Source organism: Notolabrus celidotus, chromosome 11, assembly GCF_009762535.1.
Source record: "Notolabrus celidotus isolate fNotCel1 chromosome 11, fNotCel1.pri, whole genome shotgun sequence".
Classification (NCBI taxonomy): Eukaryota; Metazoa; Chordata; class Actinopteri; order Labriformes; family Labridae; genus Notolabrus; species Notolabrus celidotus.
The window spans coordinates 3,586,025-3,611,330 of NC_048282.1; the positions used below are offsets into that span (position 1 = coordinate 3,586,025).

At 40.4% G+C, this 25,306-nt stretch overlaps 1 protein-coding gene across 2 annotated transcripts in view; it reads left to right on the forward strand.

Annotated features, from left to right (window-relative positions):
• Positions 1 to 25,306, forward strand: part of mgll (monoglyceride lipase) — an 80,060-nt gene that overhangs the window by 43,066 nt on the left and 11,688 nt on the right. For both annotated transcript variants that reach the window (XM_034694927.1, XM_034694926.1), the window contains 2 exons: positions 21,221 to 21,331; positions 21,864 to 21,953. In XM_034694927.1, the coding sequence (XP_034550818.1) occupies positions 21,221 to 21,331; positions 21,864 to 21,953 (201 nt within the window). The remainder of the gene's footprint in view (positions 1 to 21,220; positions 21,332 to 21,863; positions 21,954 to 25,306) is intronic.

Sequence of the window (25,306 nt, forward strand, 5' to 3'; positions counted from 1 at the left end):
TACTCTGCTTTACTGCTCGCCTACGCTACTGTCATTGTTTATTTCTCCTTTGTGTTTCCATTTTTAAGAATCCTTACACATGTTGTGATACTAACTCCACAAATGCCTCCCTCTCACTAAAACCAAAGCATGTACTCAAGTTGTGAGAGTATATCTGACAATGACAGCCTTCCATTGTGAGGTGAAAGCTTTAACTTGAAGTTAAAAAGACTTGAATGTGTATGATTTTAAAAACTTTCACACAGATGAAGCAGATTTGAAAAGAGACACATATTCATTTACTGTATAAAAACATTCTCAATATCTTCACCCTATTAAAATAATGGCCGGAGTCATTTTTTGACAAAAATGAGTTTTTGGCCTAAATCATCTCTTGCTGATTCTGGACACCTCTGGTAAAATCACCTTAATCCTGAGTTGAAAGGATTTTGCTCTTTATGCCCTATAGGACAATGGCCTATGTCAAGAGGGTGACTTGGGCCATTTTATTCTTGTCCTAAGTCAACATTTTTGATTCTTTAGGATACACCCATCAAGTGTCATCACTTTTTTGACAATTTGCCACATAGTTAGGCAAAGGACAGTTAGTAGTCAGGTTTCAAAAAGTTGTCAAAACTGGATGTTTGAAATGGGTTAAGTTCAATAAAAACCCAGCAGAGAAGACCTGGAGAAGTGAGGAAAGGGACTGCCTCCTGACATATTTGATTTACACCTGACATTTGTTTAATTTAACTCAGGGTCATTTCAGTTTTGAGTTTGCACTATGGAACAAAAGGACAGTTTAAACCAGGTTTAAAGTTGCCTAAGTCACACTAGAATGTTTGAAAATTGGCCTAAGTCACTTTATTCTTTAATGTTACATAATTGACACACAACGTTCTATATATGTCAACAGTCATCCACTGTCAAAGCCTTTTTGATTGAAATGATTAATAAATATCATATGCTCTGCATTTGGTAAGGTTTTTTGTGCTTTCCCAAAAACTTTTAAAAAATGACTCAGGCCATTATTTGAATAGGGTGACCATATGTAAAAGTAAGTAGCAAAGCTACATGCCAGAACATGTAGAAAGTAATGGTGGAAAGTCATATACTCAAAGAAATCATTTGTTGAGTGAACGTAATAAAATTATGGAAAGAATTTCCACCTAATTAAAATGCTTTCATTTAGCAAGACACAATTTTGTTGAAGCAACTAATTGTAAATATGTTGAGTGAACTTAAAGTATTGAAGTTACCTTTACTTATTTACAATGTTTGGGTCCAACTTCATTTGTAAAGGTTGTTTCAACATATTTACTAAGGTAGGATCTGACTTCATTGTCTTTGGTCACAATAACTTGTATAATAAGATTATGATAGCTTATTAATTTATTATTATTATAGATTTCTTCTAAGTTATATTTTTGGGCTCTTTCGCCTTTATGGACAGGACAGCTAAAGAGAGACAGGAAACGTTGAGAGTGGAGAGTGAGGGAAGACATGCATCAAATGGTCGTTTGGTCGGGAGTCGAGTCGGCGACCTCTGCGACGAGGACTATAGCCTCGATGCATGGGACGCTTAGACCACTAGGCCACCGGTGCACCAATTGCAGTCAGTCACAGGCAGTGTTGGGCAAGTTACTTCTAAAATGTAACACATTGTAAATTACTTGTTACTGTCATTTGACAGTAATTAGTTACATTACAATATTACTGTCTCTGAATTGTAATGCGTTACACTACTTGAGTTACTTTCACCAAAATAACTGCAGAATTCATGACTAGCATTTTAAATGCTATAATATAGTTTATTGCAGCTGATTATAAATCCAGTGAAGGGTGATGTGGTATAGCATGATGACTGTGTAGGCCCTAAGGCTACTAACAACTTAAGGCACAGTGAAGGCTCATGGCACAATACAATAAGTAACAATGACCGTCAGAATCACAAAAGCAGACAAAGTCAAAGTCTGGTAAGTTATGATAAAGATATCGTAAATACTTAAACTTAACACTTTGTGTTAAGGCATGTATAATCTCAGGTTTTTCTTATCTTTTTCTCTTGAAGTGAGAATCTCTCTCTCTCTCTCTCTCTCTCTCTCTCTCTCTCTCTCTCTCTCTCTCTCTCTCTCTCTCTCATTGCTCGCTCTACCTGTGCGACATTTCTTCCCCCTCTCCTGCGTATGGGTGCGCTGTACCTGCCCGCTCATATCTCTTATTGGTCTGAGACAGCCCCAGGGGTCATTTGATCACAGACCCAGCCATTGAAAACAAACATGTCAGCCTTCTATTAGCTCTGTGAACTGTAGGAATAATCATATTTCACTCAAATGTATCCATAAATCATGGATTACCTTCAGTTTTGGACGGACGAGATCCAGGTAGTTTCTGAAAATACACTGATCTTCTCAGAGGCATAGAAAACCCTCTGGATGTTGAGAAACACACTGAGAGTACCACCGCAAAGTTAAGTTTCTTACAGAGCTTCTGGTTTTTACAGTAAGTCTCCTGGAGATACGGTTATGATTTTAGAGTAACTATTATAAAAGATTGTGTTTTCTGTCCATGGTGCCAGCCCCGACCTCAGAGATGCGTTGTAATGTGCGTTACTGAAATTTGTAACGGGTATAATATTACCGAAATATTATTAGTAATGCGTTACATTACTGCCTTACAGCAAAAAGTAATACATTACTGTAATTGCGTTACTTTTGTAATGCGGTACTCCCAACACTGGTCACAGGTGATCTCTCCCAGCTCCCCATAATGGCTCTTCTTTGCCAGAAGCACGCTACCTTGGCTGATGAATAGGGCCTGTCGCACCTTACTGCCACCCTCTGCTCTGGAGAGGTACTGCAGATGGGATTCCTACCTAAACACTTTAGGTTGTGTAGACATAAAGCAATCTTGTAGTTTGAAGGATTTTGCATGTCATGTTAAAACTACATGATTTAAAAATGTTTAATCACTAAACATGAATTAACATTATAGAAGCTGCATGTTATACTTATGTTGATAAAAACAGACACCCATGTTGCTTTTTTGAGTGCACGACCTGAAAGTCCTGCAATCATTGAGAAAAGGTCCGGACTTCACGTTTCAACATTTGTTTTCCTGCGTTGTTACGTCTATTGTTTCCCAGCCTTGTGTGCTGAGTTTTTGACACACAGAGCGTTGAAGCTGTGTTACATTCAAAGGCAGGTCCTGTTCAAGTACAGGAATGATTACTACTGCCATCAGTGTCAAGGGTTTTCTGCAACACTGTGACATTCAAATGAAAGAAAGGCCCACACTCCTCTTTCAGTGTGTAGTGGTTTCATGTCCAAAAATAGACAGCAGGGAAGAAGCAGAGAGCATGTTGTTCTTCTCAGAACTGAGTATAATAATAATCAGTCAGTCAATCATCTTCAAGGAGGAACTTGATGATGCTGTAATGTTCAGACGCAGGGCTTTTCATGACATTTTCTCTGCTCTGTTTGCTCCTCATACAGCTGACATTATTTCTGTATCAGGACAAATAGTCCTGTAATCTTCGGAGGGTTCAGCTCAGTCCAGTTCTCCCCAAAGAGAACTGCTGCTCACCTTTAACATAGTAACACAGATTCTCCAGGCACTGTAAGTTCCCCACAGAGCAGCCACAGGTTCAGTGACCTGCTTCAGGGTAATGTTGCTGTGTAGACAGACAGGGAGAGAGTTCACCCGGCCAGAAACACACGTAATGATTTCTGTAAACTTGAACTGATGATCTGAGTCGTCTTACTCACCTTTATCCTGAAGTTCCCTGAAAACATCAGGCTTTCACATATGTTGAAATATGTTAAAGCAGCAACTGAGGGTTATTCCATTATTTCTTAATGTTTTCAACAACTTTCATTTATCATTTACAACCGTGTAATGCCCGCAGACTCTGCTTTTTTAAGGATTTTGTAATAATTGGTGAGGGCAGCTGAGGGAAGACATGAAGGGTGGGGTCATAGAGAGAGAGAGGACAACATGCAACACAGGGGCTATTGCCTTAAATAAAGCAGGGCTGCTGCAGCCAGGTCCAAGTTTGGGTACATTGAGGTTCATTGAGGTGTATTGTGCAATGCAAGCTGTACCAGGTAAGCGACCGCAGCAGCCCAGAGAAACATGTTTATTTGCTGTCTGTGAGAAAGTTATTCACCTTATTTTCAGTTGAACAGATGCAGGCAGTTAACTGTTATTCTGTGAAGCACTTCTGGTTCCTTACCTCCGGTCAATGGTAAATGCCAGTAGCTTGACTAATTCAAAGCCGATAGAGCAACAAATCTCTCGAAAGTGATTCAAAGATAAGGTGAATAAGAGGAGAATAAACGGCTCCTCTTTCTAATGGTAAAAAAGCTATAGCTGAAAAAAGAAAGAAAACATTCAGCAGCTCGCTCATGTTTAAACAGTAAATGTTTGAAGCATTGCGCATTGATCATTCGTTGATTTATAAAGTCATAGCTTGTCAGGTTTTGCAACACGAGGACCTAGGGCTGGGCAATAATTTGATAACGATAATTATGGTGATTTAATTTTTCTCAATATAAATAAAACAAATGTTTGATGTATATTCTATATTTATAAACCTGTAATTACAGCCCACAACCACTTTAAATGGCGGGGGCGCTAATGAGCCTTAATCGTAGTTGCCAATCAACATTAGACAGAAGAAGAAGACGACATGAACAGCCAATCATGTTGCAGGGTGAGAGGTAGGCAGGGCTTAACGACATTGGAGTGGAATGTAAACACAGCTGAGACTCAAATCCTCAAATCCTACCAGGTAGGGATGTACATTTTAAGTATTTTCCGTGATCGACTTTTGGAAATGTTAACGATCAATTATCGATTAATTGATAATAAAAAAAACATTATTATTCTTACGTCAAAAACAATGCCAAATATGTTGTTTTACCCCTAAATTATATTTTCTACAGCAACAAAATGCATCTAACAGACTGTATTGAATACGGGCACACGTTTGACACGCAGAATATCAACGATCAGGCTCATTAAAATATTCTCCGCGGACATAATCTTATAAAGTGAAGGCTCATAATACTAACAGAAAAGTACTTCAGACTCACAGTGTCCAGTTTTCTGTCTACTCGTTCTTATTGAGAAAATAAACATGTGTATTCGGTCAGGTGTCAGCCGGAAGTGCAACCGGGTCATAATCAGTCCAGCTGGAGAAAAGCTCAGACGGCTCTGATGTTGCTGCTCTGTAAACATAGCGTACCTGAATTTCCCACCTGTCTGTTGCCTTTGTATCCAAAGGTGGGAAATATCCTGTTTAAAGCTGCCAACCTTTGTGTCCGTGTTGTTGTTAGCAGCAGTTTTGTATTGATCCTCTTTTAAAAAGCGCACGTGGAGACCTGACGCGCAGCCGCCAGCTGAGCGTCTCTGCTGTGCGCAACACCTTTAACAGCTGATTCACATCCAAACATGCTTTAAACTTAAAACACCTCCCTGATAGATGAGTGTAATATGAGACCACATGATGTTTGTTCCACGTGACGGAAAATTGATAACAAAAATGTGTGTTTCGAGTAATTTCTTAACAATCAATTAATCGATAATCGATTGATTGTGGTCATCCCCACTACCAGGTCAAAGCAGAGTGGTTTTTTACTTTTTACTTTTGCCTCTGAGTCTAATGGCTGCATTATTGTTTTGTGATATGTTGGCTGAGTCTAATAAAAAAACATTTAAAAAAAAAACAAAACATCCAGCTGCTAACTTCCCTTAAAAACATAATTTTTTTAACACACAGTTATGTGTGAATTTTGAACTTTGGACAGAGCCAGGCCAGCTGTTTTATCTGATTAATGTCTTTATGCTAAGCTACGCTAATCACCTCATGACTCAGAATCTGGAGTTACATTTTGTGTGCTGTAAATTGGAAATGTTTTGAAAGAAGAAAGCATGATATTTTCAAATTGAAAGTCTTAATCAATTAAGTATCAAAGCAGCTTTGTTTGAGGAAACTGTCTCCCGTAGGAACATGGTGATACCATGACAGTCTCCAGAGATGAGAGCTGATCCCTCTGGCGTAAAGACAAACTCATTCTAGGTTCTTTCAACCATAATAGTCGTTAGTTTTAGATTATTATATGCAAAAGTGAACCTACTTATTAATATTTTACATTTTTTCCGATAACTCTGCCCCTCACTCGTCACATACTGTACCTTTACATTAGCTTGACACATTTTGTGGAGTTGTGATCTTGTTGAATTCAGTACAAATAGCACTCTGAGTCCATCATGTTGCTTTCTGGAACCTGCAGACATACAGCTGCAGCAGGATGTTCATTGAGAAAAATTACATAAAGGCTGAACAGCCTCAAGGCCGGCCAAGGAACTATTTTTAACTGATTCCTTTATTCATGTTTTCACAGAGCTGCATTCAATATCACTCCTCTCACTGTTGTGCTCTGTGACCCACTAACTCTCCGCACAGCTATCAGGACACAAACAGTAGTGATTGGTTATATAATAAAGTGTTTCTGAAAGTGTTTTGTGGGTCAAATCAATACCAGAGCCAAAGAGCTTCTGTATTTTTAGAGAATGCATCTATAGTTTCATGTATCTTCATTTATGCAGCTTTAGCTTGAGTGCTATGTCCTGCATTACATAAAGAAAAACACACTGTTTTTAGTCGCTCCGCTCACAACTGGAAGGCTCCTTTCAAGCTGGAATGAAGAGGGTACATGTGCTTCATTACAGAACTGTTCTACAGTGAGACTCGATGTTTGGCTGAAAAAGCATGTTTCAGTTGATTCTTCAGAAAAAACTTTGAGGAACAACACAATCTTAGGGTTTCAAAACAAACTGCTGTGCTTAATAAGGAACACTTTGCAGCAAAAATACTTAACTTTACTGTTCAAGAGATTGAGCATCAAACATGAAAGATAACCATTGTTCACTTTTAACCCTGTGCATCAATAATAAATACATGATTTATACCTCTATGTCAAATCTGCCCTTGTTGCATATGCAGAATGTTCACGTAGCCTTGAACCCACGCAGAAGCCTGCACACGTAGCTTGACATGCCACTTGGTTGAATCACATTTCCTGCATTTGCAACATTGCCAGTTTTACCAGGGTTTCCCACAAATAAGCAGAGAATGTCATTGAACAGGAAACTGGCGTTATGACTAGCATAGCATAGTAACCGCACAGCCAGCTGGCTTTTACGTGTAGCATTGCAGAGCGAGTGGATGATGTGACGTAGCTACAGCGCTGTATGAACACAAAGTATAAAACAGGCTTTATACTGGTGACATTGAGCTGCAACTGCAGGCAATAAATCAAAATATGACTGTTATTGAGCATTTCCAATAAGCACGATGAAAAAGCCAGAATTTATCACAATAAATAAGAAAAATATATCATGACATTTGTATGGAGGCCTGAGGATATTAGCCATGCTTTCACTCTATTTTAATGTAGCAATTCTAGCTGCCCTCAGAATAATTGGTGCAATTAGAACAATTTAGTGGTGAAAAAAATATGACTTATTAATATTATTATTATTTTATTATTGTTTTCTGTTGTTATTATTATTTTTTTTTTTCTGTTTTTGTATCATTATTATTATTATTGTTATTATTATTATTTTGCATTAGGATAAAAATGTTGCTAATGCACAGTATGCTAATTTGTAGAACATGAAGAGCAAAAGAAAGACTTACAATCTGTTAGATAAAGTTAATATGCACTCTTTGAATTTTTGTTTCTTTATCCCACTTCATAAGGTTCATGACACACATGACTAGTTCCTGACCTTATGGTTTGGAAATGAGAAAACGGTCAAAGGAGAAAATGTAAATATGAATTTAGACTGCACTCATGAGTCACTTTAAGCATCTTCTATTTTCATAGAAAAGTCTCTTTGTGGAATCAAACACACAAGATTTCTGCTCCCGAGCATTTCATGTGTTTCATGTCAAACTGCCTCCTCTCGGGACGTCTCCTTGTAAATAAGGTCAAGTTTAATTGTAGGTTATCAATCAAGCTTTCAGATGCTTGAACAGCCCCTCCACGTTATTCATGCTTCTGTTCATGCAACCCTTTTATGGCTGATGCTTCACAGTGCAGCAGGACTGTTTATAGAGAAACTGTGGCTGAGTCCAAAAACAACCCGAGGTGGTTGGAGCACAGGCGCAGGTCGTGTTGTGTAAATTAAATTGGGGGTGGAGGCTGAGCGCCTGTTTAGACATCAGAGTCTGTAAATATTAAGACAGAGCCAGCCAAAGTCTCAGCAGTACATTCTCACTCTCTCTCTCTCTGCCACTTTTTTATCCCTTGTTTTTCTCTCTGTTTTCTTTTCCTACCAGCAGCAGCACATCCCTCCGTCTGACATTTTATGAGAGGTTCTCTCTGGCTGTCATGTAAGCTGCTCCACATGTCCCATCGTTATCTGCTTTCATTTCCTGTCATATCCACGGGAGCTGCTTTTGTCTGTTCATCCATACATCTTTACCAATCTTGTAAACTGGGTATCTACCAGATGCTTGGAGAAAATGTGGTTGTCTGAGGTCAAAGGTCACCATGGCCTCACTTCTGTTGCTTTCAGGGACTTGTATTACTTTCTGCACATCATCACCTGACCTGAGGGATTAGATTAGATTAGATTTTGTTGGTTGGGGTCAAAGCTCCTCGTGATCTATAAGACACCCTTAATTAACCATAATTCAATAACTTTATCAAATAATGAAACATTTCACACAAATATGAAGAAAAAAAATGTTGTAATAAAATTTTTAACCCTAGAGGTTAAAGGTCAACTCCCCAGGATTTCATAATATCTATCTTGCAAAAAAAACACATTTCTGAACACCACTGTCCCTTCCACAGGAAAAAGGTTCAGAAGTAAATTTGATACATCTGGCTTTAATCGATTTTCTATTTATTTTATTATATCCCCTTAAATTTCTACTTTTGATTTAGAACATTGTCATCTTCAAATAATTTCACAACCTCATCTAATGCCACCCCTCCAGCAGCTGTTTGTTCTGCTGTCACTAGAGGAGTCTCCTGACACTCACATGCTCTGCAGACAAACAAAGAAAGAAAGAGAGACTTCTCTCTTCATGTAATTGATGCAAACCGTGACCTGACCTTAACTTGACTGGTTGGCAGAGGAATGCAACCACAGGGGGGTAATTTGACTCATCCTTTCATTTGTTTGGCTTTAATGTAATTTTCTCATGTCTCTCTGTCTTTGTTATTGTCCCCCTTGACCTCTCTTTTTTTCTACTCTTCTTCCCAGTCTTCTCCTTTCCCGTGGAAAAACAGTAAAGCCAAGACGTGAAGTTTAGGAAACCCAAATCCAGTTTTGTGTCACTGTGTTTTTACAGGCCTCATTTCCCAGCCTCCCACTGTTGTGACTCCTCATCCTGTTTCTATTAGCCGGTTCCTCTTCCCCTCTGTTTGTTTGCGACTCTGTTTAACATGGCTTGGATGACACAATGGAAACCACCTGTGGATTCTACAGTATGTTCAGAGACGCTGCTCCAATGATAACATCCTGAGGAGACTCTGGAGCTGTGAGCAGAGCCCCAGACTCTGTATTCAGTGAAGAAGTCGTCCCCTTGCTCTTAGACCACCTGCACCAGTATCCTCTCACAGTGAGCTTGAATCCATCAGCAGTCATTACTTAGATTCCTAAAGAAAACTGAAACAAGTATGAGAGCTTAAAACGTTTCAGGTATAAAATGCTTTTTAGATTTTTCTATTGTTAGCATGTTGCATGGCTAATGTTGGCCTGTCCACCACTTAGGTGAAGAATACTTAAAAGCATCAGGATCAGCATCAAATATAGATGTTTGGATGAAAACAAATGACTGAATTCATCCTCTGACATTTCATATAAAACTATCAATAATAAGTGATACATCTCAAGACCCCCTGGACGGATCAACACATTTTATGGATGTCAGTATCCCATACAGTGGAGCCTTTCCTAAAGACTCTGGTGATCCCTTCACTTGCCGCAATACCATTGCTAGCTCAAACTCTTCATTGGTCCAATACTGACTGAATGTAAGACCCCATAAACTGCAAACACCTGGTATTTCTTCAGCTTGTACTTTTGCATTTAGCACTAATTAAAGCTGGGGTTGGTAGTCAGATTTAGATCCACTTTTTGATATACTGGTTAAAATGATCTTAATGTCCTGATGGTAATCAATACATAATGTGTTCCTAAAAAAAAAGGTAAAAAAGCTGCTATCTACAGCCGGAGTAAACCTGGGAAAACACCAACCAATCACCGTTTTTGGGTCCCAAAATTTTAAACCAATCAAATCCCGTCCTGCTGTTCTGCCCGCCTCCTGCGCTACATTTCCCCGGCGTGAACTCCGAGTCCCCGTCTCCTGCCTCTGCTTCCCCTGACTCTATTTACTGCCCCTCTCACTCAACCTCGGGCCTGTCCCCTCTGACCCGATGAGGTGCTTTGCTCAGGACTGTAGTCCGGATCAGAGTCTAAAAAGCTCTCACCACGGGGGCTCTGACAAGCAGAAGAATTAATGTGTTTAGTAAGTCCTACAGAAATGTAGATGTATTGTAGCATCAGTCCGGACGCTGTAGGGATGACGAGCCGATTCGTGAACACGTTGATCTTTAATAACCGGTCACTGTCTGCCGTAATCACGCCAACCAACAAAACAACAATCAATGTTTGAATGAATGAAGAACTTCTCCTCTTGTCTCTCCTCTCTCCAGCTCACACACTCTACACCTCTCCTGATGCCTTCACTGACTGTCAACACTGTAGGAATTAAGAACATCTACACTGAACACGTTTAACAAACAGTAGAGTTGTTACAGTATTATATATGTGTTATAACTTTTCTCCTGATATCGTGTCACCAGTACAACTGGATAATGCTAGCATGATAGTTGTGAGTACTAACAGCAGCCATGTTTGTTTGTGTTTTTAACTTTCACTATGATAATGTTTTGGTGAGCGGTTTTGAATCAGTCACGATCATATGGTCACAAATCAGCGGCGCTCGTGCATGTGAGCGGGGGGGGCATTTTAAAGGAGTTACGAGGGGAGGGGTTAGACGGACTCCTGAAGACATGCTACATTCAAATTCATGCTAGTTTTCAGAGACTACCAACCCCAGCTTTAACAAATACTAGCATGCTAACACAAAGCAGGATCATATACTGTATAAATTATGGACGTAGTATCAGTGACGTCACCCATCTATTCCTGAAGCGCTGTTTTGAGGCCAATCATCGGCGGCAGCCATATTGGAAATGTTGAACTCAACCTAACTTCTGTCAAGCGAATGTGTGACGTAAAGAGGCGGACTTTGAGCCTCCATAACAGCTACAGTGTTCCCGCCTGTCAATCAAGTCAGCTGTGCCTCTCATTATGGAAAACTCTCTATCTTAATATCTTCGAAATTGCTTCGTTACGACAAAATGAACCCCCCGTACAGTGTGTGTCGATAGAGAAATGAGCTATCCAGACTACACTTGTTTTTTGAACCAGTCTGTAAACATGTTTATTTCTGCTGTAAAGATCGGCTTCTTTGAATTGGTGTGTATGTGGTTTCTGGTTTTTCCAGAGCCAGCTTCAAGCGGATCCTTGATGAACTGCAGTTTTTAACACTTCGCGTTGGACTCATATTTTTAGACCAGAGGTTGCTGCTTGATGTCCTTCAAGTATCCCATACAGTGGAGCCTTTCCTAAAGACTCTGGTGTTTTTATATCATCAATAGCTCAAACTCTCATTGGGTCCAACACTGGCTGAATTTAAGACTCAATAACTGCAAAACTTCTGTTATTTCTTCAGCTTGTACTTTGCATTTATCGCTAATAAGCAAATACTAGCATGCTAACACAAAGCCAGATAACCATAGTATCAAAAATGACACTTAATTAAGTCGCTTACACTTCTAAATCACTTTCAGGCTTGCTCTTTGAAATACTTCAGCTCTTCTGAGTTGTTATTGAAGTGAAATGAAACAGATTGCATTGCAGTTTCGTTAGCATACAAGGCATTAACACTACTTCATTTGTTACTTTTCCACATTTTGAGGGCACTCATCATTTAATAAGAAGGGGGAAATGATTGGTTAATCTAATAGTTATCTGTAAAGTAAGTTCCACTTGGTTAGAGTTGTATTTATGCTAAATGTCAGCATGTTAGTGTTATTGCGTGTTAGCATACTGACTAATTTAGCTGACCGTTAACTCTTGGCCATGTAAAAATACGTCTTTGTCACTGACTGTCTACCTTATAATAGTGACAACAAGTCTTACATTTGAAAGCACTCTAAGCTAGAAAATACTTTTAGCAGTACACGCGTCCTGTAAACACGGACGCTTGGGGCCACAGCTACAGTTACACGTTAGCTTCTGTGTCACCGCACTGGTTTCAGATCTTCACAGTTTTCTCAGCGTCTTGTTCGGATAAGCAGAACTGGAGCACTTTGTCAGTGTTGCATCATGTCCTGGGAATTTTAACAAAAGCCTTCAGCTCTGGCTTCTTCTCACTCTTCCCCATTTCTCTCCTTCTCCATCAGGATTCCTGGCTGTGGATCATTTGTCCTACTTCCTTCTTGCCAGAGTGTTATGTAATGCTTTGTCATTGTTTAGGGCCTTTGGTTTGTTTGCTCAGCTTTCCAACCCCGAATCTATCTCAGGATCTGTTACTCATTCAGTTTTAGAAGGAGATCATATCCAAACGTAAACCACCTTGACTCTGTCCTGTTTGCTGTTTTTAGCTTCATACTGTGTTGCAACGCAGACGCTTTTCTCCAAAGTGACGTACGTCTGAGAGTGAGTATAACACAAGCCAGGATCTAGACAGAAAGACACAACATTACTCAGTCCCACTAACTTCCTCATGTCCAGGCGGACTCAGGTGCTGACATGCTGTGCTAGTATCCTGCGAGCTGAGGTGTTCAGAAAAGAGCCGGGTCTGTAACTGTAGAAAGTGACTCTACAGATTAGATGTAGTTCAGGAGCTCATTCCACCACTAGGGAATACAGAAGAGAGGAGACTAGTAAGTGTTAATGACAGAGATGGGTCTTTAGCTTCTTCTGAAAGGTACAGTGTGTGGAATTGGAATGTTTTAATAAATGTATAATCCCCTAGATAAAAAAACTGCTTTGGTTTGCTAGCTTATTTATTTATTTTATTTATTAACCTTTGTTTAACCAGGTTGGTCCCATTGAGATCAAAGGTCTCTTTTTCAAGGGAGACCTGGCTGAGACAGTCAGCAGTGAAAAGCAAAGTTACAGACACACAGAGAACCATAGTACACTTTACAAGAACCTTTGTGAATGAAAGAGCCGTTACCTAGGAGGCAGTTGTAACAAGATACACTAAAAACAACGACATCCTAAAGATTCAACTTCCAGGTCTTTCATTTTAGATTTAAACGTTATTTAGTTTCAATCCATTCTGCCATAAATTCCAGGCTGAGGGATCAGAACACCTAAAATCTTTTCCTAATTTCTGTACAAGCTTTTGGGACAGAAAGCATTAAAAAGTCCTGGGAGCGCAGTGAGTACTGTCCAGCACTTTTCTGTGTGATACAGACACAGAGGTAATGTGGCAGTAGACCAAGAATTGCCTTATAAATGAACATGAGGAGTTGGTCTTCTTCCATGGAGGGTGCCATCTTGCACCGCCATGTTTCTGCAGCAGCACAGAACAGATGAGCTATAGTAACATTTTTGTATTTACTGAGTGGCCGTGGGCAATGCACTTTTTGGAAGATGAAGAAGAAGAGAGTTTCTGTTGTGCACAACAACATTTATGCGGAGCAAAGATTGTGATTTTAAAAACTTGACAAATGGAGGATTGTACCTAGCATGCATCACCAGAGTTTCTTGTCCTCGAAGACCACCTTCACTTCACATACAGTCAATGTAATAATAATAATAATAATAATAACAATAATAGTACATTTTATTTAAAAGCGCCTTTCTCACTTTACAGAAAGATTAAAACACAATAAAATAAATAAAAACAACAAGCAGAGTAACACCAAGTTAAAATGAGGCAGAGAAATTAGACAGGGAATGCAGGTTGAAACAGATGGGTTTTGAGTTTTGATTTGAACAGGGGTAGTGAGTCAGACTTTCTGATGTCTGGTGGGAGTAAGTTCCAGAGTCGGGGAGCAGAGAGACTGAAGGCTCTGCTCCCCATGGTGCTGAGACAGGCAGGGGGCACAGAGAGGTGGAGGGAGGAGGAAGACCTGAGGGAGTGAGAGGGGGTGACAATGTGGAGGAAGTCAGACAGACACAGGGGGGCGAGGTTGTGGATGGCCTTAACTGTGTACAGGAGGATTTTGAAGGTGATTCTGAGTTTGACCGGGAGCCAGTGAAGCTGCTGGAGGACCAGGGTGATGTGGTGAAAGGAGGGGGTTCTGGAAATGATGCGAGCAATGTGTGCTACACATAGACTGTATGGATAATGGACGTAGTAACCGTGACGTCACCCATCTGTTTCTGAAGCGCTGGTTTGAAGCAAATCATCGGCGGGAGCCATATTGGAAATACTGAACTCAACCTAACTGCTGTCGAGCTAGTGTGAGGTGAAGAGGCGGACTTTGAGCCTCCTCACCAACAGCTACAGTGTTCCCACCTGTCTATCAAGTCAGCTGGGCCTCTCATAATTGAAGACTTGTAATCTAAATATCTTCGAAATCGCCACGTCATGAAAAAATTCACACCCGGGAAAGTGTGTGCTGATAGAGAAATGAGCTATCCAGACTACACTCGTTTTTTGAACCAGGCTGTAAACATGTTTATTTCTGCTGTAAAGATCGGCTTCTTTGAATTGGTGTGTATGTGGTTTCTGGTTTTCCGGAGCCAGCGTCAAGTGGACACCCGATGAACTGCAGTTTTTAACACTTCTTCATTGGCTTCAATTCTCACAGCTGGAGGTTGCCGCTTGGTGCTACCTATTGCTAAATACTCTCATCTCTACACACTGTACCTTTAAAGGTTGAAAGAGACTCTGTGGATTGTGGGAGCTGAGTAATTAATTCCACTTTTGAGGGACAGCAGAGGAGAAGAGTCTGGATTGTCACTTCCAGCAAGCAGCAGGACTTTGAATTTGATGCAAGCAGCAACTTTCACTAAGCTCCTTATTATTGTTGAATAGAATGATTGATTAAACCTTCACAGATTTTAGTATTAGATTTAATATTTGATTATTGTTCTCATCTTCTGTTTGGCTGTCACATAATCCATACATGTGTTGTGAACACACACCAATCAAAGACACACTCCAGTCTTAATATGTGTATGTGTCACATTTTGTCAGTTTAACTTTAAAAAAAGTTGCTGTATTTGATAGACCATGAAATGTCAGTATTAAAGCTATATAGTCCATCTAATGTCATTTTAATAGCTCTAGAGTCTGTATAATGTTCTTCAGGCTATTTTTGAAAGTTCAAGTTCACCCATTGATAAAAGGCAGACATCATACAGTACTAGTATTCATCTTTACAGCCAGAGTTCAGCCACAGATCGGACACAGAGGCCTGTAAAAAGCTTCTTAAAGAGCTTCTCTGTCCTCCGTCTCTCTCTCACTCACTCGCTCTTCTTCCCCCATTCATCTCTCTCTCTCCATCATCAGAGCTCACCAGACAAATCGTGTGTGTGTGTATGAAAAGGCAAGACCCAGAATTGGCTTTTACAGCAAATTACTCTCTGTCATCTTGTTAAATTTAACCAGTTAAATGTGTTGAGCTGATCAGACAGATTTGTGTGTTGGATTGTTTTGGGGGGGGGGGGTTGGAAAGGAGGGACTCTAAAGCAGCCTGCAAGCCTCTTATTGTGACTCTGTGTGGGCATGTGCATGCAGACTGCAGAGTGAGCGCAGAAAGAGAGATTTTCTTGTGGGAAAAGTTTGGTCTTTTGGTGCCTCTCTTCATGAAATGAGCCCCAAACTGATGAATATTCACAAAGGTGACAAAGACCTCAACACAAGCAAAGCTGAAGCCAATTAGTTTCCAGGAAGTGAGGGACAGGTTCACCCATGCAGAATGTGTGTGCGTGTGTGTGTGTGTGTGTTTCTGTGTGTGTGCGCGTCCTGGCGCAGACACTTGAACTTGTTGCATGTGAGAAACACCACAAAGCTAACCATGCCCAATTGATTGGAATCTTGGCGCCCACAGAGCTGCTAATTAACACAATCCTAAATGTCAGCATGGGAGCCAAGGTGTGGCCTTCGCTGATGTTCCTGCAACTACACAGGAGACATTGTGGCCTGAAGGCTGCGGGTTCACATTCGCATTTCTCTTCCAGTCCGTGTAGAGCAAGAACAACAAAAGAGCAGGGTGGAAACTCACGCCCGTCCGAACAAAAGACAGCTTGTTTTATGTTCTTCTTGACCTCTGAGGAGTTTTCCCACTGCTCCGCTCATCTGAACCTCTCACCCACTTTCCCTAAGACCCTCCCACTCTCAGAGAAGACACTCCCTGCTGTCTGTTACATATTAACTTCCCCTTACTCTAATATGTTATTGCTCTTTGCCTTTTCATGCTGCTCAAATTTGCTTCTACCTCAGAAATCCGCTCAAATTGCTCAAAGCTTCTTATTTTAATTCTCCATCATGAGTCACAAGAAAACTGCCTAAATAGCAGATTAATCCCACTATTGATTGAATTGTTGATACATTTATTAATATGACTTCATTTCCAGACACATTTCAGAATGTGTCTTGCATCATCACAGCTCCTGTTAACATGTAAGAATGATGTGAAGATGGATTCATTAGAGGCAACATGTCAAACACCAAACAGGACATCCAGAGGTCTTCAACATACTTCTGATCTGAGATTACGTTTCATATTCCCTTTTAGAATCATCAGATGCCCAGTAGAGTGCTTCAGTCAGATCTTAATAAAATATTCGACCCTGAATCTCAGGTTTGATGGTAATGGTTCATATTTACTCTGCATGTCAGAGACAATGTTGTTAGCTAGTCTTAACAGGATTGTCTCTGAAGAGTCTCTGCAGACGCTGAAATATTACATTTCTTTATAGTTAGGGAAAATTACGAAAATCTGGGAATAAATTCCTCACCAAAAAATGTCTTCACCAATGTGTTCATAAAGGTCTCTAATAACACGTGTTGAAAGATCTAAGCTCAACTCCTGTAGCAAAATCCATGACAGCTGTTTAAAGTTTGTGTACCTGGAACCTTATTGGTGAAAAACTGAAAATGTTAAATCATGCCTTCAGCAGCTTGTGAGGGGTCAAACTAGGGATTATTTGGGATTCTGAATGCATTGCAAACATTTATTTTGCACAAAAAACACTCCATGGTGGAAAAACGACACAGTTAGATTTCTTAACAGTCCCCATCTTCATCTTCTCCAGACTCTACATCATCATGGAAAGGGTCCTTGTATGCACTGCCTGTACAACTCCTGCATGCTGAGATACACTTCACACCATTCTTCTTGCAGCTGCATGGCGGCTGCTGTCCCCATTACAATTATAGCTTGTGAATTGGATGAGCTCCTTTAAGAGCCACAGGCTCATAACTGTGAACCCCTTCCATTAATCTGTTGTCTCTGGGTTCCTGCATCCAGTCCTTGGTTTGGAGGTTGGCAGGGAGGTTTTGCAGCTGCAACTAACAAGTTACACCAGTCGGGTTATACTAGGCAGAGATACAAGATTACAAATACTGCTTCCTCAGTGACAAGAATGAAGTCAACCTCTCTAGTGCTCCTGGCTCTCTCAGACTTGAGGTTCTATCAGTTACAACAGGAAATGAAAGTGAAATACAGAGTAGGGATGGGCAATGATTTTCGAATATTGGAATATTCGTTCACGCTGGGTCCCAGAAACACTGACATAAAGATTGAGACAGATGCTGACAGTGCTCGCTACTAGCAGCACCTCATCCTGCTGTTGGTTAACGAGACTGGCATACACACAGGCTGTTAATGGGACAGGTGTGTGTTTGTGGGGGGGGGGCAAAATAAATGTTTGCAATGAATTCAGAATCCCAAATAACCCCTAGTTTGATCCCTCACAAGCTGCTGAAGGCAGAATTCAACATTTTCAATTTTTCACCAATAAAGTTCCAGGTACACAAACTTTAAACAGCTGTCACAGAGTTTAGCTTAAAGGTGACATATCACGCTTTTTTCATCAATATATATTGGTCTAAGAGGTCCCCAAAACATGTCTTTAAAGTTTATACTCAAAAAAACACTTTGAAATCAGATTTTGGCATGTCTGAAAAACCCTCTTCTTCAGCCCTCCTCAGAACACTCTTTTTTCTCTCTGACCACGCCCCCTCAGGAAGTGGATGTGCCTCGGCTCTCCAGCATGTTGATCTAATGTTTACATGTTGGCTGAATATACACGGCTGCTCACAGACCCAGGTTACTTCAACCCTCTGAATCTGATCCAGAATCTGATCCTGACAGAGAGGCGCCTGTAGCAGGACCTTTCTGAACCATTGGTCACAGATTTAGTGTTTCTTGTTGTTTTATTTGTCAGTATGTTGACGTGTGTCTTGGTACACAGCTACGAACATGTAGCTATGTGGCTATGCTAACTAGCGCTAGCACTTATCCATGATAAATAAAAATTATCCACTAGATCTTCAAATCTGCAGACGTGGGGAGTCAAACCGACATTTGTGTTTATTAAGACAGCCTACAACTAGCATGCCTCCCTCCTAAGCTCCTTGTTAACACACATTTGTGCAGGTAATGAAAAACAGAGAAGTTGAGTTGTATTTTATACAGTCTATGGGCTGAGCAAGCTCCGAGCTCTGACTCCGTGACAGACCGGATATTGTTGTTACGTAACAAAAACACTGAAGTCTGAAACGGCTCGTTTCACACACATTTACAGAAAGGTGGAGAAATCAGAACAGGGGCAGAATGGATTTTTTTCATTCTCGGGGGGTTTGTAGACATGCCAGGGAAACATATTTCAGGTAGAGAACCATTAAAAAGTCGATTTTGCATGATATGTCACCTTTAAATCTTTCAATATGTGTTATTAGATACCTTTAAGAACACATTGATGAAGACATTTTTTTGGTAAGGAAGTTATTCCCAGATTGGCCAAATATGGGCTAATTTTCCCAGACTGTTATCATGTTGAGCAGTTTAGACTTAAAGTCACACTCGGGGAAACAAAGAGTTGTTACTGTGTGCTCACATAGGTAGTGTAACCTCTGGGTAAAAGCCAGGTGCTCTAAAAAAGACTTCCTCAACCATTTAAAACCCTGTTCATCATGAGCCGATCAAACATGCTGATTTCAGGTCAGCTTAAAGTCACATGGTTCTACCAGGACCTGCTGGTATCATGTGACTCTGATTATGAGCACTGAAACAAATGAGACTGTTACATGGGGCCACTGAAATTAAACTTCTGAAACAGATTAATTACAAGACGGATTAACACGTCTCATGTTAGTTATTAATAACGGAGGAGTCAGTGGAATGAGGTTCCATGTTTTCGATCCCTGAACGTTCTTTGAAATTGTTGATTTGAAAGGTTGGCAAAACCATCATTTAATATTCTCTTTGAATGGTAATTGTCTGATACTTCTATGTCTCTTCTCTCTCTGAGCACTCAAAGCTCTTTTACTCTACTCGTCTCATTCACCCATTCATAACACATTCACTCACTGATGGTAGAGGCTGCTATAGTAAGGGACCATCAGTGTTAATCTAATTCATGCACATTCACACACTGCTGAACTACAGAGGGAGCAGTTTGGGGTTCAGTGTCTTGCCCAAGGACACTTAAGCATGAGTCTGCAGGAGCTGGGATTGAACCACCAACCTTCAGATTGATTCCTTTGTAATGAAGTCCTTTTTCATTTTAATCACTCTGTATTTATTCCACATAGCAGAGGTTATTTTTTCTCAATATATCCATACAAGAACCAATACTTTGAACATTTCTAATTGATCTTGTGTACTTTTGGCTGCACAGTGGTGCAGTGGTCAGCAGTTGTCTCACAGTAAGAAGGTTTGAACGCCTGCTCTGGGCCTTTCTGTGTGGAGTTTGCATGTTCTCTGGTGCATGTGTGAGTCCCTTGTGGATACTCCAGCTTCCTTCTACAGTCCAAAGACATGAATGTTACATTAGCTGCTCACTCTATATGGCCGATAGGTGTACGTGTGAATGTAAGTCTGTCTATATGTTAGCCCTGTGATGGACTGGTGACCTGTCCAGAGTTCACTCTGCCTCTTGCCCCATCAGTGACAGCTGGGACAGGCTCCAGCCCAGTGAACCTGAAGGGTTAAGCGTTATAGATGATGGAAGAATGGATGGATGGATGGATGGATGGATTTTGTCCTTTTCTGTTTGTCTATTTGGTGTTTGCATTGAATAAGTAGTAGTAGCAGTAAAGGACGATATTGGTTAATTTAGAACGATAGGATCCAAAACGATTCAGTGACTTGAAATTGATTCAGTAACTTTTTATCCAAAAATTCCACCAGTGTGACTGTGAGATAAATCCCTTGATACTGGACAGTCCTAGAGTCCTGTTGTTGTTGTGATGTTTTTGGCCCGAGCTGAGTTTTGTCCTAGTCTCTGACTAAACATGCTGGAGAGGCCTGAGGCTTCTGCAGAGCTGATGTTACCTTGATGAACGCTGCAAGAGGCGCCTGGACGGCCGGCGTTGTGTGAAATCCAATGGCGCCTTAGTAGGTGGTTGGATAGATTTGTGGTGTTGCCGTGGTAACTTTACTTTACCTTTACATATCCTACAAACAGCGAGTGACTTATTTAGAACATCTCTGTCTTTGCAAAATCCAAAGTGTTTCCACACGCTGGACCACAATGGTGGCTTGATCATTAACTTCTCCTCTGCCATCCGCCATGCTATGTTTTGTTGTGGCGATGACGTCACAGACAGGCAGCCTGAATTGAGTAACGTTTAACGTCTTTATCATTTAAAGTGTAAAAAAAACACATCCATATAAAGTCTGCCGTGCTTAAATCCAATGTGTTATTTCCTAGTATGGATACAATCCATTTATTACCTTTTAAACGACGTTAGATCCATATATGTCGTCCAGAAGGCCAACTTCCCGAGCACAGATCTATGTAGTCGGATCATAGGAATATGAATCAATACATGGATGTAGTAGATGAATCGTTACACCCCTAGTTGGATCAATTTCTAAATCTGGCAAAATATCTCATCTAATCAAATTCTAGTTCATTTCAAAATATAAATGTTGCTCCTTGTCTTCCTCAGGGCGGTGCGATCTCCATCCTGACAGCGTGCGAGAGGCCCAGTGACTTTGCCGGAGTGGTTCTGATCGCCCCGTTGGTCCAGATGAACCCAGAGTCGGCCACACCATTCAAGGTACAACTTCTTCCCCTCTCTGTCTACTGCTCTTCACTTCTTCTCGTCCTCCTCATTGAGTCACGCTCTTCAGTGAAGTACTTGAAGTCATCTTACTCCACTCAGCCCTGCTGTGGATCTTGACTACAATACTGACACCTTTGATTTTCTGTGTTTGGAGAATCAGTCCGAGTACCGCTTGAGCACTATTAGCTGTCTCTTACTGAATCACAGATACAAGTGTGTCCAACCGTCAGGGCCAAGCGCAGTGTCAGAATCTGAGCAGGGGAATAAGAGACTTGTTTGAGTCTTTGTTAGCATGTTTTAACAAGAAGAAATGTGTTTTAAGTCCTGCACCATTATAAACAGACCCGCTGGGAGCAAACAGGTGACTCTACAGTACACACTAAAATTAAAGACTGTGTCTCATTGTAACACCAGGCAGATGGCGAGAAAAAAAAAAGACAGAGAGATAGAAACAGTCATAAGGGAGGTGTTGATGTGTGAAATGGAACTGAAACGCTCGGCCTGCTTTGCTTTTCACTGTTTACAGGTTTTTGTGGCGAAGCTCCTCAACCGCGTGGTGCCCAGCCTCACTCTGGGGACAGTCGATTCCAAATGGATCTCACGGGACCAGAAGCGGGTGAGAGACAGATGCTGCTCCTGTGGGAGAGCTGCGGTGTAGTTTCACATTGAGATAGCAGGTGGGGGCGGGGTTTTAGGAGGTCTCGAGGGGATCTTTGCACTGTTATGAGTACGTGAGCAGAGTCAGGAACTGAAATGTCATTGAACAATGCAAACTTTGAAGTCTTTCCAAAAAGATAATGTCTCTCTTTGTTGTTTAACTTTGGGTGTGTTGTTGAATGTGTAAGTACTAAAACAGGAGCGTTAGCTGTGTCATCAAGAGGACAAAGCAACACACTAAATGATGAAGTGTAGTTTGAATTAGCTGTTTTTGTGAGTGTAACAGTTTTTGAATTGTCCCCATGTGATGAACCACACAGGAGACCAGAAACCAGCAAGGCACGTCTGCTCTCCTCTATGTGCACGTATCTGTGCCTGTGAGAGTGTGCTGTGGTTTTTGCACAGTTAGACTTATTTCCTACCTGCATGCATCTGTTAGTTATTTACTCAACATCGAGGGCCTCTCAGAAACTGTCTATGATCACAATAGGATCCCACATCCTGCAGCTTCTGCTTTTAACTATCTGTTGGGGGTTGTAGTGTCATTATCTCACAGGTACAATATTCGGCTGTTTTCACAACTAAAGCTTGTTTGCTTTGTTCCTATTCAGATGAAAGAAATGTTTTGTGTTCATATTGTAGTACAGAAAACTGCATCAAAGCACAGATCATCGCAGGGTAGTCCTTACGCCATTGCTTCACAGTCTCATTTTCCCTCTGCATAGTGTTTTTGTGAGTGTCGGCCAGCATTTATTAAATATGCTCATTCAATGAGTCATTTGACCTCCTTGCAACAACAAGTTTGTAGTAGGTTAACTGGGTCAATTTGGTCAGATTCTTGAAGCTGGTGTTTTGGTGCAGAGCATAAACATTTTTAAAAGCAAACTTAAGACCAACCTTTTTAGTTTATTCTTATAACAGTTTTATTTCACCTTACTTTATTTATTTATTTATTTATTCATTTATGTATTATCTAGTTCGTTTTAGTCACTTTTTATTTGTTTATTTATTTATCTATTTATTTTATTTGAAGTATAGCATCTTATTTTCTTTTACTGGTTTAATATTTTAGTGTTTTATTATCTTAGAAATGTGTTTTATTTTGGTGAGTTTAATTTCCTGTGTTGAGTTTTAACATCTTATTTTACCTTCAGTTTTTCATCATTAAGATATCATGAGAGTGTTTCCTCAGTTCGTTCAACTTCTTTTTTATTTTTCATTTATTTATTTATTTTAGTTTTATTATTATTGCATATATTGTGTTCTTAACTTTAGGATTGTGGGGTGGGTTTGGGGTTGGGTTGGGATTAGGATGGAGGGTCTTTTTATTTTTATTTTAATTGTTGGGCTTTTTTCACCTTCATTGGAGAGGACAGCTGAAGAGAGACAGGAAATGTGGGGAGCAGAGAGCAGGGTAAGACATGCAGTAAATGGTCGACCGGCCGGGAGTCGAACCGGCGACCTCTGCGACGAGGACTATAGCCTTCATACGTGGGACGCTTAGACCGCTAGGCCACCAGCGCCCCTTATTTTTATTTTTATATTTATCTTCTTTTTTTTAAATTATAATTTAAGTTGTTTTTATTTACAGCACTTTGTGTCACAATGTGTAATATGAAACACGCTTTATAAAGTCTGATTGATTGGTGTAAATGGTGACCTTGGCGACTTGCGACCAAAAGCCTCTCTTTGGAATTCCTTTAGTTCCTTCTGAAGACATATCTGATGAGTATTTTGACACCATGATACAAAGATAAACTAAGATGCCTTCACGAGGACTCGCTCTGCATTTCAAAAACTGTTATAAAAGCTGTCAACAGATTACAGTGTCACTCTTCAAACTGAAACACTGGTTTCTCACTTTGCAAAGTCAGACCAGTACATGTGCGGCATTTGTTTACCTACGCCTTGTGATGTAATGATGTAAGGTCAGTCCTCGGATGCTGTGTGCTTTGGCCTGCTTTGCAATACAGGAATGTGAACACAAAACAACCCAAGGGAAAAATGCAGTGTGTATACTTTTTTTCATCTGATTCAGGAAAAAGCAAGCAAGCTGTAGGTGTGAAAGCAGCTATTATAAAGCAGCTACATTATGTGCTCCATGATCAAACGGGACACCTTCCCCCTCGCTCAGGGGGAATTTACCTGACATCTTCCTGCTGTGTTCTCACATGGACCTCTTGTGGAAACAGTACCAAGGAGCTGGCAGGAAAAAGTCTACTTAAAGTTGGTGAAAAGATCAGCATCTTGAGCTCACACATGCAAGCTCAACCTGTTCTTAAGTTCTCTAAAACTTTGAAGAATGTAGTGCACGTGAAAACAGTTTGAGACACAGTTGATTCAACCCATGATGGATTACTGAAAGCAGGAAGTCATTTGTGCAATTAACAGCCTGATTGGTTAAATTAAATGAGAGTTTTCTCCGCAGCAAAATGTTCCTTCTGAAGTTCCCCATCGTGTCATTACAATAAAGAGTCACAATTACTCAATGTGTTTTGAAAATGCAAAGATATGACAGATCTTTTGTTTGCATGTCAGGAAATATCACCTGTGACCTTGTGAAGTGTGCTAACCCCAGATTAAGAAACACTGGATTACGGTAACACACTGTAAATGTAGTAGTGACAAATCACTCACGCTTGATTGAACTTTAACAATAAAATGATATGTTTGTTGCATCAATATTAAAGCCAACTCATGTAATATAAGATAATACAAGTCCACTTTCAAAAGTCTTTAGAAGTTAGAACTTAGAGAAGGCTTTACAGTCCGTCCTGATCAATCATAGTTTGATGTCCCTGTCATGCAGTCATATTGCAAAATGTAGCAAAGACGTTTCAACACGGCTTTAAAATCCTTTTGAACTCAAAAAGCCGTGGCAGAGATCAGACAGTGTTTTGGTTTAACTGGAGACTTTCAGACGGATGCATCCCTCATAAACGTCTTTAGACGATCATTAAATATCTGATGAGGATATTTTGAAATCTTAATAAAAACTAAACTAGTTTGCATTCCCAGGAACTCCCTCTGTGTTTCAACAGCTGTGTAAACTCCACAAACACTGACACGTTCAGCTGAAGGTCTCCAGTTTACAGGGTCACTTTTAAAACTGTAACACCGGGGGAAACGCATTCACGCTGAGCTGAGAGAAGACTACTGTTACAAGCTGCTAAATCAAGAGAATCACAGCTTCTTCTTTTGAAAAGTACACACACATACAAAAAAGATAGAACAAATAAAAACTAATGAAAGAAAGAGAAATCAAGAGAATCACAGATGTGTGTGATGTTATTGTGGACGGAGGGAGGAATA